Source organism: Thunnus thynnus, chromosome 16 (genome assembly GCF_963924715.1).
Source record: "Thunnus thynnus chromosome 16, fThuThy2.1, whole genome shotgun sequence".
NCBI lineage: Eukaryota > Metazoa > Chordata > Actinopteri > Scombriformes > Scombridae > Thunnus > Thunnus thynnus.
The window spans coordinates 20,804,842-20,824,183 of record NC_089532.1 but is presented as its reverse complement, the minus strand read 5'-3'; the positions used below and the strand labels follow the sequence as shown (position 1 = coordinate 20,824,183).

The following is a 19,342-nucleotide window of genomic DNA, read 5'->3' as shown; positions in this document are numbered from 1 at the left end:
GTCCCTGAAGATCAACAAAAGCCTGTGCATCTAGTCATTGTCAACCAATTATCAGCTTTTTAGGGAGTTGGTTCCAAAATAGCAAGTCCAGACAAGTGTCACAGAGCCACCCTGAAAGAGCTGCCAGCTGAATTGTAGACAGCATTGAGTTTTTCTTCATGCGTGACATTAAAAGAAAACATCCCATGATGTCATTCAGTCTTGGAGATAAAGCCAGTCTATACTGTAGGAGTCTGGTTAGATTGTATCTGCTTTATTAGAAACAAATGGCCCCGATCAAAAGATAACAGTAAGACTTACAATAATTCATGTTCTCCGGCTCCACACTTTTTTTCCATGAGAAAACATCCCAAATGTCAGTTCTTCAAATGTTTAATTGATAAATATTGCGCTAATAAGGTTATATGACTGTAATCCAATTTGCTATTCTCCCTCATGTGAACACATTAGGCTTGGCTTAGCTTTTAACCACATCTCCATTCCTGAGTTCCCCTTTAATAGACAGGGAGACAATAAGCCTGTTGTAAACATAGTCTACCAAATTCAAGCTCTGGCATTGTCTGATGGTGCATAGCCCATTGTAAAGCCTGAGAAGGCAAGATGAGACAATATCAGATAAGAGTGCGTTTCTCAAAACAACAAAGAGGCTCTCAACACAAAGGTGACCGATGTCAACATGTCAACCAACATCTTGTTTTAACAAGTAGTCAAGGATATCAAAGTTAGTCGTCTCTGTCTCTTTATCTGTGATAATAAGACTCCAGAAGGCAAAACGGAGACAAATCACACACCGTGATTCAGGAATGACTGACACTGGCTTTGTAATACTATATAATTTGTACGCATGGGAGCCATTTAGAGAAGGAAAGAAGGAATGATTCATGAGATCTCAGATTGGATGTTTAGTTTGTCATTAATATATCACATTTACTATACTGTATTATCAGACATATCATTTAGTGTCTGATGAGAATGACAGTGAATACAAGTCGTACATTTTGTCAAGGGCACAGTGTTGTTGAGTGTTGAGAAACATAACTGTGGTAAATTGAGTACAGTTTTAAGTACATGTCTCACAGGCTATTTTGGACATCACTTACAATCTTTCCATACCTCAAACAAGAAGATTTATGCTCAGAGAGACACACACACACACACTTAAATGTCTCACCACATCTGGTGAACTCCTCCCAGTTGCCAGCAAGTCATATTTAGTCTTAATTTAGGAAGAAATGGAACGCAATGACTTAATTTGTGAGAAGCGTAACTAAGATAACAAGAAAGCTACCATCGCTGATTTATTCATGTGTGTGAAGTGGGAGGTATTGACTAATTAATTTTGCTGTTTTTTCCAGAACAATTCCTCCTTGATCAGAGCCCAGTCTCCCTGCGGCTCAGCTAACGGATCAACCAAAAGAGAGAAACCAGCAATCCTGGACTTGTACATCCCCCCTCCTCCTCCAATGCCATACACCCCACGGTGAGATGACCCATTTCATCTGCCAAGACTTTTTTTTTTTGAGTTGAATTCCTAAAGTTAAGAACCCCCCTCCTACTGCACATTCTGTAAAATTTAGTTTGCATCCATGTCATATCCTAATCATGGCATTATACATTATACTGGATCAGCATGTTGTGCTGTAACAAATAAATGAGCATCTGTTTCTCCATGCAGAGAGACGAGAACAGACTCCTTCTCTAGCATTAGTAAAAGACCAAAAGGCTCTGAGTCACCCAACTCCTTCCTGGACCAGGAGAGCAGAAGACGCTGCACCATCGCAGATTATGACAAGCTAAGCTTTGGCTGTCCCATCGAGGCCAACGTGATACAGCCCAGAATGAGGGAGCACAAGCCTTCACGTGGTCAGTACCTCTTCATTAGGGGAAACTCATTCATATTCCACTGACGGACACTGAATACATGCAGTAATTCTTAAAATGATGAAATTCCTAAAGATTAAACTCTTGTTTCTAGGTAAGCCCCGACCCCTCTCCATGCCAGCAGATACCTGTGTTGGAGTGGTAGATCCCTACGCTAAGCCCTGGACACAGGGCAGAAAAGGTATAAATGAGCATGATTTTACATTAAGGTGAAAACCTTGTAATTCCAAGTTATATTTAAAGGATAGGTTCAGATTTTTCAGATCTGACTTAAACCAATACTCTCTAGCCAAATGTATATTTAGAGAGATACTGTTTACTGTAATTGTTCCTTCTGCCTACACTGGCCGCAAAGAGATCCCTTCTTAAAGCAATTTCAGTGTAAGTGATGGGGGGGGACAAAATACACATTACTTGTTCTGTGCAAAAAGTTCCAAAGTTCATCCAAAACCAATATGAGGCCTCATCAGTCTGATTTAGATAAATCAAGTGGGTATCTTCCAAAGTTTGTGTTTTCAGTACTAAGTTTCTGCTGTAGATCAGAAAGCACACACAGGAAGCACAAAGAGGGAATTGTGTACTGTAAACTGTAACTTTGGAAGATAGCCACTTGATTTATATAACTCAGGCTGATGAACCCTCATCTAAACCTCAACTGAACTTTGTATTTTTGCTCAGTGAGTCTGTGTGTGAAATTGTGAGCGTATTCTTTTCCATATTCATGTTTCAAACAAATTATAAGTGACAAAGATACAGAGAACAAGAGAAGCATAGAAGAAGCAACAAGTTGCATTTGAGCACGTTACTTCTGTTATGAGCTTGGATATTATATATCATAATATTAACAGTGTAGGGTTAGGCAATATGACCAAAAATGTAACATATCCTCCATCAATAAGGATAGAATTACTAAAAACAAAAAAGGTCCAGAAATGTATAACTACATCTTAAGCACTTCCTTGACAGTTACAAGCCATTACATGATGTGCTGAAAGATCGTGTTTCAAATATGCTGCTAAAGAAGCACGTTACTGCTGTTGATAAACTGACTTTTGTCTCTGCTGTAGGTGAGGACCTCCTGTACAGATACCTGAGCAATGAGAGGATCCCCACCATAGCCGAGGAGGTCCCCTCAGTGTCTCCACCCTACAGGCCTGCAGGGGAACGACACCTCGTCAGAGTGGACCACATCCGGGGCAGCCGCTACTACTCCAACTCAGACCTCCACAACAGCGCCACCATCCCCTACCAGGAGGACATGAAAAAGGCCCCCGTAGCCCCCGTCTCCAAGCGCACAACGGCAGAACGCTCACTACTGGTCAGTTGGATCACGCGGCTTAAGCTATTGACTCACTGATGATGCGCTTCCTGTCCGGGGCTTCCTGTTCCTGTCTTGTGTCCTTCCTCAGTGCCTTTGATTTTTAACGTCCAGCTGTTTTTTTGGCAGCTTTTGGCTTTCTCACACTCCTCTCTACCCAACCTACATATTTCCCTGGTGTTACTACTACTACTACTACTACCAACTACTACTCCTCAACCAAACTTGCTTTTGTAGTACTCGCTACATTACGTCATCACCACTTTAACACTGCCCACAACCCTCCCCCCCATCTCTGACTACAAGTCCCATCTCAGCCTCAAGAGGATATAGTTTGTTCAGGTTTAGGACACTTTGGCTTTGTGTGCTGTCTACGGACTCCTCTGTACATATTAAGTTATGTCATATTTCAGATGTGATGCTTTCTGGTACCATTATTTAAGTCAAGTTCTCAGAAAACTTGCCTGATCTTATTTCAGTTATGTTCTTACTTTTGTTTTTATTTGCATAAATAAGTTATAAAAATAAAATAAATGAAACAAACACCATATTTTGTTAGTGCAATTGTGCTTTTACTATACATGTTACTTTTTTCTTTTTCAAATTACACTTTTGTGATCAGTTAGATATATTACCCTCTGCCAATGGTTGCCTCTTGTAAGCTATGCATATACTTAAGAAAGTTAAAGAAAACTTAAGACATTTTTATAATCTCTTCATTTGACAATGCTGCATTGGTTGGTTAAAGGATGTTTTTATCTTGTCATTAGCAAATACTGTATTTGTGCTGGTTTTAAAGCTATGCACTCTACTCAGTCTAAACTTTTATATCCTGTGTTTGAGTTTACTCTGAAATTACCCACCTAAAGAGCCTATACATACAGCTGGTTGACAGTAATAACTGGTCTTTTAAAGCCAGTGTTTTGAACCAATCTTTTAGTAAACACAGGTCAAATGGCCTTCTGTTAGCTCATGCTATGAAAAGACCACCTATCACAAGAGACAGAATGACAGTATTATTTAAAAAAAAAAAAAATACAGGGAAGAAGTGTCAATTGTGCTTTATCTGCCTTTTGTAAGTTTTGAATAGCATTTTATTAAAAATTGCAGTTTATTTCAGTGATCTTTTGTATTGTCTTTATTTTACCATTGGTTGTGGAATCACTGCTTAACATGTAACTATAATGTAGAGTGTGGGATGATGGTGTTCTTTTGTTTCTGAAAACTATTATTTATGAGAAAAATCTATATGTGCTGAACTTTGTTGCTCTATTCTCAGTTTACATGCTCACAATGGCATCTTTCATCATAACAATCTGTCAGCCAGGGCAGCTTTAGTCATTCTTAACTTCCACACTCAGACTAAATGCAGAACCAAACTGTGGAGCCGGCTGGTTTTCTTAACCTGCTTTGACCTTTTGAGCTGAACCATGCTTCTGTTTTTTAAGCGTGTGGTGAAACAGGATAGCTAATGTGAAGTTACCTTTTCTCTGTGTCTCAGATGATGATGGTTATGTAACTACTTCCCTCTTTGATGAACTTTGGGGGGAGGAACCATATGGTCAAAGCAGGTTTTTCCATCAGGGGATCTTATTCCTGCACATATGTTGTCTTTTAAACATTTAAAGGTGAGGTTAGGATTACTTTGCCTGACAGCTTTTGCCATTTTCATTGATTTGAAGAAGCATTTGCACAGGAAGGACGTTTCATCTGAGAACTGAGGATCTCTGCTGCTGCTGTTAAGAGCGATCCACCACTCTCACCTCTGTTCCCTTCGCCTATGCTTCTTGTGCATGAATTTACTGATCGAGAGGAGCCTCTTTTCTTATCTCCCCTTCACTTCTTCTTCTATCTGTCTTATTCTTTCCATGCTTGCCAAGCTATAGTCGCCTGCGGTCCTCACTAATTTGCACTTTCTGAAAACCTGTGGTCTGCTTAAATACTACCTGTACTCAGTTTAACCCACTGCTAAGTTTGCTAACCACTAACATGTTATGCCTGCACACATCACAAATGGTTACAAGGGAATGACATGCTGAAATATTTGCAAATTGCGCATGTGGAATAACTTACTGTCTTTTGGTTAATAATCACAAACTTCTGTTAGTTGATCACAAATATGATGAATGTTTTGTTTGCCATTTCTTTATTTTCTCATCTTGGGTGGAGTCATCCATTTTGCCACAACACAGAATTAGCAGAAATTGTTGTTGTCATGAAATTGTTGTAATTGAGATCCAAGGCCACATGCTATTAAATCTGTGCAAGAGAAGATGCTGCAGTTTTACATTTAACATTCAAGAATTACTACAGAAAGCCTGTTGGACGTCGACCAAATTCATCTCAAGATGAGCGCTGATCAACAGTAGATTTTCAGAGCGACTTTATGATGAGTCGTTGACACCATCTCCATCATGCGTTAACACATGAATCTTTATGTATCACAGGGACCCGACTGGCACTCTAGCAGTGACTTCCTGAACCGGTGAGTGCCTCTCCCTCTCTCTCCAACACACACAAACACTCACACACAGTGTTATGTAGTCCATAGGTCAAATGAGAAACATAAGAGCAGGGTGGGTCTAATTTTCCTACAGGGAATGACAGTCAGCAGGCCGTGGAATCTTTTTAAAACAAGCCACGGGGTGCATAGTCAGTGGGTGGGCTGGTTTTATGATCAAGGGAAAGTATGCCATTGACATACAGGACATAGAGACAGGTAGACAAACAGATGGTGAGAGAATTAGGGTAAAAACAATAGAGTTAGCAAGCAAGTATGGCAGTATTTCAATTTTTTAATGGCAGTGTATTAAATAATCTATGAACTTCAGCCTATTGATTTGTGCTGGTGGTAAGTAAGAAATGCAACAACGTGGTTAGAACTGATCTCCTCCTACACACATTTCTCACAGCACTTCTGCTGCCTGTATAGCCAATAAAGGATAAAGAAACAAAGTCACATTTTCACAGTAGATTAAGCTAATTAGAGCAAAGAATCCTTAAAACATGATTTTTTATTTGCTGTCTTTGGTTTGAGAGAGAGTTGGTGGCAGTACAAATAGGTCTTTCACTATTTTAAATGCAAAATTAGATCAATAGTCATTATTAAATGTGTAGACATATTTTTATGGTTTTTGGAGACATTGTCTTCTCTCAGGACCTCCAGTATCCAAAATGTTCCAATATGTCCCACACACCAATGTGTCCTTCCTTCACCATCCACCCCCAAGACATCTTCCCATGCCAGAGAATCTTTAGAAATGTCACTGTTATGACAAATCCTGATTCCTCTACACTTTCAACTATAAATACAACCATCCTACTGCGAAATATGACGACACCGCCGACGATTGCTATTTCTCCATGTCCTCATCCGTGGCCCCTGTATCTCCTCCGGTCTTGGATGTAGGGCCTGAGGAAGTGTGACTCCCCGCATTAACACCGTGATCGATGACTAAACGTCCTTGCACAATGCCCCCCCCACCCTTCCCGGCAGTTCTATTCTAAGAGCCGCACACAAACGCATCACATCCGGTTTGTTGCATGCTCAATCAAAACACATTAGTCACATTTAGAATATATAGATAGACGCTATAGTAAATCTTGCAGATAAGCAGTTGACTCATCGTTGGTGGGGGTTTATGAACATGAACATTGATGCAGGCAGTAGAGTTTGATTGACATTGGATTTAATCAAGTGTCATCTTAATTTGGGCGTGTTAATCCGTAAAAATGACAAAGCATAAAATGTGATGGTGCATCAATTTCATTTCTGTGTCACTTGTCAAAACTATCAATTTGGTTATAAAGCGGGGGCCATTTTGAGTGGGAGGAAACAGCATTTGGAGTTGCAACACACCTGCAAAAAAAATCATCACTATCTCCTCAGCAAACTCATAATTTAAGGAGGAGACAAAGACGTGAAAATTTATGGATGACAGGAGGAGGAGACCAAAAAAAAACAAAATGTCAGCAATCGAAAAGACAGGAAAAACAAGCCGGAAGCAATTTCATACCCTGCAATTGTAGGGTGAGGCCCGGCTGAGGTAAATTTAGTATTTTCAGCATTGGAAACAAGCTTCTTGTCTACCCATGTTGCTGTGGCTGGTTGCCAAATGTATTATCAGAACCATTGGCACACCAACCAAATGCCAAACGTTAAACAGTCTCCATGGGATCTGTTTTGTTCAGGCCAAATCAAAGTGAGCTGGATTGGAACATAGATAAAGATAATGAATGGTTACGAATAAACTGGGGAGCAATAAGTATGTGTTGGAAATTTTCAGTGAGACACTTATGTCTGATCTTAAGTATGACGGTTAGCTAAAGCTTCTTGGGTACAAGACAACTTCATTGAAAAGCCATTGCAGTGTTCTTAAGTGTCTGGTAAATCTTCCTATCTCTTTGTTCTTTCAGGTATAATCAGCCACGTATACGATCCTGGTCCTTCTCTCAAGCAGTAAGTGTGTCAGTTTGTCTGAATACCATCAGTCTCACTGACTGGAAAAAATGTTGTCATACAGTATGCGAGTGCATCTGTGCAAGTGAATGACTTTGCTAAGTCCGCTGTGCAATGTGAGGAATGCTACCGGCCTCAGCCTTGGCAGGAGGAGGTGTAACTGAGAGTGTCAATTACAGGCCCATTACATTTCACACACAGATAAGACAACATACTGTATGCACTCACTTTATTGCACACAAACCACCAGTATTCAGACATGCAAGATGCAAATCATGCTGATCATGTCAAGGATCTTAAGTGAGGATTAGGCCTCTGACCACTGTGAATCTACACCGTGAAACTTCCTTTTTAGCCACGCTAGCTGTGTGGCTCTAGGGATGGCAATGTCAATCTCTCCACTTAAGCCTGAACTGAAATATCTCAACAACTATTGGATTGATTGCCATGAAATTTTGTACAGACAGTCATGATCCTGAGATGATGAAGTTTACTGATTTTGGTGATCCCCTGACCCCTGACTCAAAGTTTTCACTTATCTGGTGAAATATCTCAACATCTACTGCTGTGATTGGCACAAAATTGGGTACAGACATTCATGCTCCCCAGAGAATGAATCTTACCCACCATGAGTTTTTCTCTAGTGCCACAAACATTTGGGGTTAGAGTGAAATGTCTTGTGGGATGCATTTCCATGAAATTTGGTTCAGACATTCATGTCAGAATAAACTGTAATAACTTTGTTGAAGTCAACATTTTTATTTGCTCAAAATTTCAGTTAATGATAAATTACTTAGAAAACTCTTGACATTCCCATCAGCCCCAGCTTTACCTTGTGTTTAGTCTCAGAGTGTGCTACCAGCGGAAATTGATTGAGCATCTATTGGCTGTGGCAGATGTGGACATGAAATGACCACAGGGGCACCACATCTAGACAATATACCACAGTACCATGAGTTAGTGTCAATCCCTCAGTGGCACATACCACTCATGCACCTCCACAGGGGTCAGATGGATTAGGTACATAGTCACTAGTGGCATGTGAGCAAATCACATTTGTACAGATTTATGGTTCAGTGGTGACTTGTTGTTGCACCAAACAAGGAAACCTTGACCCTGCTGTCAGCGTTTATATAGAATAGGAGAAGGAATACAGAGATGAATGTTGGATTTTACTGCTTTTCTTCTTGTCATTGGCTGCTCTCTGGATTATTTGTGTGTTTACCTGCAGATTCCATCAACACATCTGCTGCACAGAAGAAAAACGGATTCATTTCAAACCGAATCCTCATTAGCTGTTATTCTACTCAACATTTAAAGGCTATAATGACTAAGTAAGCACATGCAACAAGATCTAACCTGGGGTTAGTGCCAGGACAACTGGGCAAGAGGTGGCGGGGGGGCCACCAAACTGAGCAACCTCGAATCTGATATCATTACCAGCCCTGCACCCATCCCCCTTTACACAGTGAGAGATTCCCTTGCTGAATAATAGCCACTCTGTTTGCCCCCTGTCTCTTTTCTCTCCCTCACACACACACACATACTGTTTCTAAGTGGGAGGGGGTGGGGGCATTAGCTAAGTGCCATGACAATTCTCAGCATGGATCGTGATGGGAGATTGAGTGTTACAATGGTGTGACCAATGTGCATTCCTGCGAATCCTTCAGGCCTTTGACATGAGTCGTAGGCTGATTACCTCACTTCCACCAAAACACAGCTTCAGCGAAATGCCCCTTTAAATCACCCTAAAGTGGCGTGCAGAGGTTTTTTTTCTCCCTCATGACAGAAATAAGAGGAGTTTGAATTGTGTTGAAATCATTTAATTCAACACATTTAATTGAAATGTTAAGGAGGAAAGCTTCTGGGATGGGGGAAGGGGGGGGTGGTTGTTAGAGGTAACATAAGGAAGTTACTTGATATGGATGAGAAATTTAGGGTGACAAATGGGAGGAGAAGCGAAGAGGAAGCTACAGTGTGAGAATGTGGGAGATGAAAAGGGAAGGGGTCTTCATAGTCATTTCAAATCACACTCGTGCAGTATAATAGTGAGTGGAAGAAAGAAGAGGCCCCTGTCTATTTAAGTAGAAATGAAATGGAGACTATAATAACGCATGACTCAGGAATGTGTCTGCTGGTTTACCGCCATCCCTGCATAGACGGACTTAGGCCAGAACATCCAAGCCTCTTCACGGATACTGCTTGAGCAGAGATGTTATGGCTACAAACCCAGCTCCCCACCGAGACAGTGAAGGGTGTTGATAGTCAGGCCACAGCCTCCCAGAGCCATGAGTGTAACATGAAACACGTATTTGTCTCCTTCTTTTTGGAGGCAAACATTGGTGTATTTTGTGAACTTCTCTCAAAGAAAGAATAGAAAAAAAACTGCATTGTAGCACTCAGGGTCCTGACGTTCTTTGCATGTTAGTGCTTTGTGAAAGTTACTCTGTGAATAGCACACTAACAGGTATTTGAAGGCAATAATAGAGGTTGTAGGCTATAATTGTGTAACTTAATGACACTAGTTACAAGTAGTATCAGCCTTAAGTCACTTAAACACAGACATAGTAGAACAAAAGCAGTAAAAAAAAAAAAAAAAGTGAAACCCTGTTTTTTTTTAATTTGCTACCACATATGTTAAACCTGCATCTCCTAGATATACCCTATTAGTGAGCGATGGCTTATAATGCTGATACACAGCGACGCTTAGTGGTCATACGTGGTAACTGCGACTCTGCGAGGACTTCCTGAGAGAAACTACCTGAATTTGCCTGAATGTAATGAAATAAAGTGATTTAAAAATTCACAAAAGTCATTAAAGACATTAAACTACATATTGTGCCCGCACAATATGTGTCGCTTCAGTTTGAATGTCTTCTAAGTGAGGGGTAACACCCAAAGAGAACCTGAACTCACCTGAAACCAGCAGATCCTCTTTGCATTTCTCGCTTTGTCTGTTTCCGACATGCTCACCAAAGTTTGGTCGGACTTTGAGGAGAGCTTTCGTGCCAGACTGCTTTCGTTGAGGTTGTGGTGGCAGGTATAGTGTTTATTTTATTAAAGTTGTCCGAAAGTAATGAATATGTCCAAAGGTTATTGTTTTGACTTGCTGTCTTTTGTCATGAAGTCTGGCCAGAGTGCAGTATATTTATAAGGGTTTGAAAAGAAGACATTAATTGAAAATACAGTTTGACTGATTAAATTAGAGCATTAGTATTTTGTAGAAATATATTGTGGCATAAATATATCGTTGTAAAAAAATATGTTATAGGTTTGCAGAAGTGTATTCTAAGTTTTTGAAATACATTGTTAGTTTCTTGTGATTTTTTTTTACTGTGTTATCATTTGTTTGATTGATTTTTGTATAGATTTCAAGACTTATTTCATATTTTTATTTGAAGCAGATACTTGGCCCAAAATTTAACATTAACAACCTAATTGTTGTGCTGAAGAGTTACATTCATTGTGTCTTTTAAAGAGTTAAAAAAAAAAAAAAAAACAGCAACGGAAAATAAGTATGTCTGGTATGTGGTTTGCAGATAAAGCCAGTTGAAGTGACTGAAGCTAAGACAATATAAATTCATTCATCTCTTGTTACTGCTCATTACATTCAAAGAATGCATTTAAATCACGACTTCAACTACAGTTTATTCATTTTTTAAGTGTGGATCTCTGAACCTCAACCTCTCACATCTGCCAAAAAATATATATATATACAACAGGAAGTTGTTCTTACTAAACTCTCACATACTCATTGTCAGCATGTGTTGTGGTTTCTGTGGTGATCATCATCTAGCTCCCACTGGCAACCAGTTAACTCAGACACCCGGAAAATGAGATATGATGCATTTGTGTTGAGCAAGAAGACACACGCAGGTTTGGGTTAGATAATAGTTGCTTTTTTAAGTCATTGTGAGAGAATTCAGAGGAAACTGATACTTCAGCTGTTTGCACTCAGAGAGAATCACAAGTTTTAAACTAGCAGGTAGGAATCTACTTCTCTTTTGGGGATGTTGGTAGGTTGAGGTTGTGGTGAGTGATTGGGTGTGAACAACTGCAATGGGACTCGAACTCAGGACCCAACCGCCACCTGTGTTCTTACATCCCCTGACCTCAAAGCAGTTGTTTTTTTACTCATGCAGTGCTCAATTTGGCAAGGTTATATATATATATATAGATATAGAGTTTTGGGGAGATCATTTTAAAGTAATGGGTGGTTAAGATTCTTAATCCTGTGAAATCATACCTAGATCTTTGCTGTGTTGTTGCTCGGAAGGTTTTTCAACTGTTGCAAGTTGTTGCGTGTTTTGTACTGTGTGTCTGTGATATTCTCACTGTCGCACTCAGGCAGCTTTGTCGCTTTTAGAATAAGGAACTCAAGTGTGCAGAGGAAGTTAGTCAATAATGGCAACTGGAATTTCTCAATATCTTTCACGTCACTGTTCATTAAGGTTGATAAATTATAAAGTAGCTTGACTTTGTAAAAACTTGACTATGTAAAAGTGATAACAATTTTTTTAGTATTTTTTTATTGTATTGCAAACTCTATGTTTCACATGTTAAATGAAACTGCTGACAGTGAACATTGTGACACTAGAGCTATGAGTCAGAGCAGTTCCTGAGCAGTAAGTTTTCAACCTTTATTTCGAACTTCCAGTTCCTAGGAAGACAAATTCTTATTTTCTACTCACATTTGTAATTTTTTATTTTTTGTTCACTCTGGAAAAAGAGAGAAAAAACAACATATTTAAAAACACTGTCTGTGCTATCTGTCCATGATGTCACTTCCTCTTGTCATGCTGAGGCAAAGAAATTTCTCATTTTCTACCCATCTATCTGTGTGGTGAAATATTGTCAACCCACACGCCTCTTGATAAGCTGTGTCCTTTTGTTTCCTTCAACAGGCTGCTTTCCCCATATCTGTGTCCCCTTCTATGGCTGCTGATGACTACAACCCTGTAAGTTTTTCTTCTTTTTTGTGTTTGTGTGTGTGTGTGTGTGTGTTTGTATGACATTTACAGACGCCTCCTTCTCAGTACTAATGGAATAGAAACTCTTCCCCCGCTCTCCTTTTTAATGATGGAGCTACTTCTGCTTCTCCTATTTTATGATGACAAAGTCAAACATTTATAGTATCAGCCAGGGTTTATATGCAACCAGGTGGACAGCTGGCTATCGTCTAGTTCAGTTGTTTGTTTTTGTCGCAAGGGACTAAAAAGAGTTGAGAGCAAAAGAAACCAAAGAACAAAGAGAGACGAAACGCAAGACAGAAAGTCAAGTCACAGATGAGGATGTTAGAGAGGGGCTGTGTGTGTGTGTGTGTGTGTGTGTGTGTGTGTGTGTGTGTGTGTGTGTGTGTGTGTGTGTGTGTGTGTGTGTGTGTGTGTAAAGAGATAGAACAGCAGGGAGAAAATGCATGTGACACTTTTTGCAAGAAACAGGATGTTCCAGACAGCCTTCTCTTTCTCATTTGTGGGGTCTGAGACTACTATTGTGCTCCTCTCGCCTCCTGCCTCCAACTCTCTGACCTCACTTTCTCCTCCTCTGCTTTCCTCCAAAGGTCTCCCTCCGACACAAATCGAAGAAGAAGAGTCGAGGTGGTAAGTTGTCACCCTTTCATCACTTTGTCTCTTATGTAAGCCCTCAACTGTAATTTGGACCCTCTGTGGGCGTGTGTCAAGTGGCAGGGCAATTAGTGTGTACAGGGGGCTTTGAGACAATACTCCGTTACTTTCACTTCAGTTCAATTTTAGCTCACTGCAGCAGTGTCTTGGCTTCTTTAGAGAAGCAAACTTGAGTTCAGCTTTTTTTTATGTTGATATTCTTGTTGTCGGGTGATTCATAACTGGAACAGGTAGGCAGAAAGTAGCTTTGCATGAGAATATTCCTGGATGCTTTGTGGGTTTTGTTGTTGTTTATTTTTAGGATTGATTCTGTTATTGACCGAACACAGTGACCTATTTTGACTGAAAATGGAAGTGTGTCAGTTTTCACATGCTCTATTTGCATAGCAATTTTAGGCTGTGCGACCAACTGACTTTTTGCTTCCTCTAATGCTACACTCGTACTTTTCTGTGGCTTTGCTGCTCTGTGGACAAAGGAAGCTAGGTGTCTGTGTATTAAATGTGTGTGTGTTTTCTACCAGGCAATGGTACGATGAGTAGAAGAAGAGTCTCGGTCAAAGAGCTGGGTCAGCCAGACCATCAGGGCTGGCTATACAGGAAGAAAGAGAGTAAAGGCTTCCTGGGGATCAAATGGAAGAAGTACTGGTTCGTGCTGAAGAGGACAGCACTCTACTGGTACGCAAACCAGCTGGTGAGTATCCATTTTTCATCAGGAGATCCACTTATGATGTACACACTCAGCCAGTGTCTTAAGTAATGTGTGACACCTGTCACAAGCTGTCACCGTTCAGAGACTCCAGCTGTAGTCCAACAAACCCAGAATTATAAGTTGAAGTTTCTGTTTCTCTCTCTTGCTCACTCATGCTCACTATCCTTCTCTCTGTCTTTATGTCTCGCTGTCTCTCTCATAATATAATTCCAAATGCAAGGGGGAAAAAATAAGGTAGTACAAAGTATACCATAATGAAGCAAAACAAATAATTGCATTAAGTGATTTTTAAAAAAGAATATATATGATAAGAATGGAATGTAATGGTGAGAATTAGAGAGGAAAATAAATGCATGTTGACTTATTCAGAGTAACTGCAGACATGTTTCTCTGTGTCAATCTGAAAGGGCTATAACTTCTGTAGACTGGTTGATGCAGCTCACAAGTATATGCCTCTAAACCAATCAAATCTGCACAATTGGTCAGATACTGACAGTAATTTTATAGTAAAAAGATTAAGCAGGGGAGAGGAGGGTCTGTCAGAAGAAATATTTTTCTTTTAAACAAAGAATAAAAACTTTTAAAAAAAATCAAAATGTAAATCAGCCGACAGTTTGTCACAGCCTATTTTATATATTTCTTTGAAGTGCAGTGATTCACATGCGACATTCAGCAAAAAGACAAAAAAGCTGCAATGTAATCCTAATATGGCACATTTATCTTTTTTTTTTTTTTAACACATTTCACACTTGAGTCACAGTTGCAGTGTGAGGTATGACTCATACTTGTGTCTGCCACAGCTGTATCCCTGCCCACCCTTCACTGCAGGAACTGCCAAGCAGTGTCAGTGTGTTTCCTGAATCTGACGGTGTCACTAATGGTTCTTGAGGGCCTGATACCAAGCATACGTAACTGACTGACATGTTTGATTTACTGACATGATGACTTCAATGAGTTATCCGGTATTTACTTTATGTCACCATGACATGGCGGGAGAAAATAGAAGAAGTAGCCTGCTGCAACGTAAAAGCAGGTGTAATTGTTCAGGAAGCGGTTTGAAATCATCCGTTTGTTTTAACGCTTGCTGTTGTTCAATCTTGTTCGTTGCAGGCGGAAAAAGCCGAGGGCTACATTGACCTCACCAACTTCATGATTGACAGAGCCATAGAGTGCAAGAAGAAACAGTAAGCTCATAATTATTATCTACACTGTCTGTGGTTTATCTCAATCAGATAGCTTTTATAAGCCACCCATCACCAGTGGTTTAAATTAAAAAGGTACTTAATCTCTATCTAGTATATGACTTCAATAACATAGAAAGTGTTCTCCATGCTCAGTGATAGGAACAGCTGATCCCATCTTAACTGCTCTCCATTTATTTTTCCTTATCCAGTGCGTTCAAAGCCTGCCACCCACAAGTCATGATGTTTTATTTTGCTGCTGAGAGCCACGAGGAGATGAACTTGTAAGTCACATGAAACACAAGAGTCAGTGTATATACAGTATTTCTCTCAGGGTGTTTTTATTGAAATGTTGAGTTAAATATTTGCTTTTTTTCCAGATGGTTGAATAAGCTCGGGCTGGCCTCCATTCAGTATGAGCCAGCAGAACGAAACCCTGCAGCTGGTGAGCAACCCATGACACTGTATTTTTTACTATCTGTCACTTTTATTGAATGAATGAAAAACTTCTATTTTCAAGATGTCAATTTGCTTTTAGCTTGACATTAATGCTATTCTGATGTTGTTCACTTGGTTTAAATTTTTTTTTTTTTTTTAATTTCATGAGAGCTTTGAGAATTTCCTAGCTCAGAGCATCATATACAAGTGAATGTAACATATCAACATCAATGAATTTGATCTAAAAATGTATCGCTTAACAACATTTCTGATATTTCTGTTTATTTTAGAGCTAAAATTGGATTATGGTTGTATGTGTCATGTTATGAATTCTGACTTTTTATACATGTGTTGTGTTCAGAGTGTTATAGTGAAGCCAGCGACCATGAAGAAGCTGAAAGCACAGAGATCCCCCCTCCGCCCTACTCTGAACAGACCCTGCAGGGTTCCATGGTTGCGTCCGGTCCGCCTGGGAGCACCCATCAGGGAACCCTTCCTCCGCCATACTCCTCCACAGTCCCCAGTGAAGCCAATGGCTCACTCTCCTCTCCCGTCAGTACGATGACATCGCAGAGCTCTGCCTCCTCGCTCACCAAACACCGGCAGTCCTGGTTGGACCTGGTCTCCCAGGCGTCTCCTACCACCGGGGAAACAGCAGTGGTGTGCTCAGTCCAGGTACACTCACATCAATCTCCGCAAGAGGAGGCGGAAGAGGAAAATGGCTCCCAGGTGCTGGAGAGCTCGGCTCCCCGGGTCTCTCTGGAAACGGGGTCTAATGAGGAAAGCCCCGCTGCAGAGGCACAGAGGGATGTTTCAGGTGCTGAGGATGAAGGTGAGATTTCATTTTACTCACTCAATTAGTTGAGGTTTAAGGAACGTTTATATTTACAAACTGACTGTCGATTCATACAGCTTTTGGAATTTTTTTTCAGCAAACCAAGTGAGTGAGTTCTAGTTTGAGCAAAGTTTCACTTTAAGTGCAGGCGTCTGTAGTCTAAGTTTCGGCTGTATCATTTCCAGTTGAAAGAAAACATGCCAGTAGAGAACATTTCCTGTTACTCACAACTCACAACAAAACAGGGCTCAAACTATTTCCATTTCATTGTTTTTTTCCCACAAGTTAATTAGTTGTCTAGACTAATTTGCTAATCGGGAGTTCCCATACCCCCAAGGTGACAATGGTTCTAGCTTTCAAAATTTGAGGAGCTGGGGAGCTGGAACCAGGGAATATTTGGCATTTTTGCTGAATTCATGATCTCAACTATAAATGTGTTATCAAAATTGTTGTTGATTAATTTTCTGTTATTGATTAAGTGACTTTATTAATTGAATTTTTTCAGCACTAGTTCCAAGAAAGACATTAGCCGGTGTGTTTGCACGTTTCAGATTAAGATACATTAGCTGTGTTAAGCTGTGTTACTCTTTTTATGATTTGAGAACCTTTCAGCCCTGCAGAATGTGCAGTGCAATCTTTGTAAAACCTTCACGAAACACAAATGTGGTGATGATGCAATATAAACTAACTTGTTGCAGGGTATCATGGGAACAGCTCAGATGAGATGGAGAAGCTGTATATCCATCTGAAAGAGGCCAGCCTCTCACCTATAGGAGACCGTAAACCATCCACAAAAAGGGAATTCAGGGCCTCCTTTGTAAAACGCTGTAAAAACCAGTCTGTCAATGAGAAACTGCACCATATCAGGACACTCAACAGCACATTGAAGGTACATTTTCTGTTTTATAAAGTCTGTTTTGCACTGACTTCTTTTAAAAAGAAGGATTTTATTCTGTTGCACACCATTACAGCCAAAAAAACATTTTGTGCCATCATTTAATTTTCCCATTTTCTTTGCTCTTTTCTTTTCCAGTCAAAAGAGGCAGACCTACAGGCAATAGAGCAGGTGCTGTTGGACCCGGAGCTTACCTCACACAAGTTCAGAGAATGGAAGGAGGCCAATGCGCCCTTGGTGCAGGAAATCTGTGTCAAAACTGGCCAGCAGGTGGAATCAGAGGCCACAAAATCTGCAGCATCAGTCATTGCTGCTCCAGTGGTTGAGACCAGTCTATAAACACTCCTTATGACTGGTTTTACTGTGTTTGGACTCAGAGGACTTCACATTCACACTATGGACACACACACTGATGTCAATTTTTAATTGAGACTATTGTGCCATATTAGTGGACATTAAGTGCTATTCAACAAGTAAATGGATCTATGAAGAAGAGTTTTTTTTAGTTCCTAAATGGAATCAGTGCAGACATTATATGATTAGCAGGTCACATTAAAATGTGGAATGTGTCTTAGTATTACTTTTACTGTTTGATTTGTAAGATTAGCAAATTTTACAGATGACTGTTTTTATGTTGTAATTCTGTGAGCCTGTCCGTAATTTGTTTTAATATTCAGAATGGTGGAGTACGTTGAAATAATGGATCCATTCTTTTCTGCATGGAAACACTTGTTTTTAAAGTATGTTTTTATCTATTTTGATTTCATCAGTAGTGAACAAGTTTTTAACTGTTTTGAGTCTCTTATTGGTGCCATGCACCATCACTTTCTGTTACATGTGTTTTACAGCAACTATTGTGAATCATTGGTGTGTGTTGTTCGCTTTAGAAATGACATGGTCATATTTATCATGAAGGCGGTTCCAGAGTGAACACTGGAGGCTGCACTTACAGAGTAAATGTGCATCATGAATCATGTCAAATTTTCTTTTTAAAAGGGGATTTTTGATGGGTTGAAGTAAAATTACAAATCATTTTCACTGCAGTGTAAGACATTTTGATATGGCAGTTTTGAAAACTGTTCTACTTTACCCAGTAATCACCTTATTTTGAGTGTGAAAGGCTGTTATGTCTTCTCCAAAACAAACAATTTTTCAAATGAAGAATTCCAACCTAAATGCAAATATGCTTTGGAGTTTTTGTTGGTATATGTTGTAGTCCACAAACATTGACTGTAACAAACAACTTATTATAGTCAGCAATGGTAATAAAAACCTAATCACCAACTAATATAGGCCTAAATAGTTTATACAGTATATTGGAACTAGAGGCAGGATGTAGAAGCACAAGCTGTATGATGGACAATTCTCAGGAAAAAACTTGGATATTGTTCCTTAAGTTCCCCCCATTTTACAAACAAGCCCAGCAGACCCAAACAGTGTAGTAGTTACAGATAAGCAGATGATCAGGGGGTCGTCCACATATAGGAATCAGGCTTTATGTGACAGAGAGCAACAGGTTTACAAAGCTCTGGCCAAGCAGAGGCCTCTGACTGGTGGGGCCACAAACAAGCTCCAGGCACAAAGATGTTTTTGTTCTATGTTTTTTTTTCTTATTTTCTGGATAACGTTGTGCATGTTAAATATTAACTCTGTAAATAGTTGTACATGGATGTGTGATGTAAAAATTTTATTTGATCTCAATTGTGGTCTGAAAGTCAGTGTGCTTGTTTGTATACAGGGAAATAAAGTGTTATCTTAAAACTGAATATTTTTCCACAGTAGTTTTATTTGGATTATGCTATGAAGAGCTTTATTTATTTTTTAATTCTGATTTTATTTTATATATAACTATTTAGATTAGATAGGAGAATTGAGTCTTATTTTAAATCCAGTAGATGGCGGTATTGCAACATTTTGGATGCAAACCGCCTACCAAGAATCAACGAAGAAGAAGAAGAAAAATCAGGAGGCGTTACTTGTAGTGACCAGTGGTTGCCGCTTG

General features: G+C 39.7%; 1 protein-coding gene across 1 annotated transcript in view; it reads left to right on the top strand.

Moving 5' to 3' along the window:
• Positions 1–19,106, top strand: part of LOC137200303 (connector enhancer of kinase suppressor of ras 3-like) — a 49,922-nt gene extending 30,816 nt beyond the window's left edge. The window contains exons 10-24 of the mRNA XM_067615010.1: positions 1,356–1,480; positions 1,676–1,863; positions 1,976–2,062; positions 2,949–3,199; positions 5,647–5,684; positions 7,616–7,658; positions 12,563–12,616; positions 13,219–13,258; positions 13,804–13,973; positions 15,102–15,175; positions 15,385–15,456; positions 15,553–15,617; positions 15,972–16,442; positions 17,144–17,334; positions 17,479–19,106. Coding sequence (XP_067471111.1) covers positions 1,356–1,480; positions 1,676–1,863; positions 1,976–2,062; positions 2,949–3,199; positions 5,647–5,684; positions 7,616–7,658; positions 12,563–12,616; positions 13,219–13,258; positions 13,804–13,973; positions 15,102–15,175; positions 15,385–15,456; positions 15,553–15,617; positions 15,972–16,442; positions 17,144–17,334; positions 17,479–17,679 — 2,070 coding nt within the window. The 3' untranslated portion in view covers positions 17,680–19,106. The remainder of the gene's footprint in view (positions 1–1,355; positions 1,481–1,675; positions 1,864–1,975; positions 2,063–2,948; positions 3,200–5,646; positions 5,685–7,615; positions 7,659–12,562; positions 12,617–13,218; positions 13,259–13,803; positions 13,974–15,101; positions 15,176–15,384; positions 15,457–15,552; positions 15,618–15,971; positions 16,443–17,143; positions 17,335–17,478) is intronic.
• Positions 19,107–19,342: the final 236 nt, after the last annotated feature.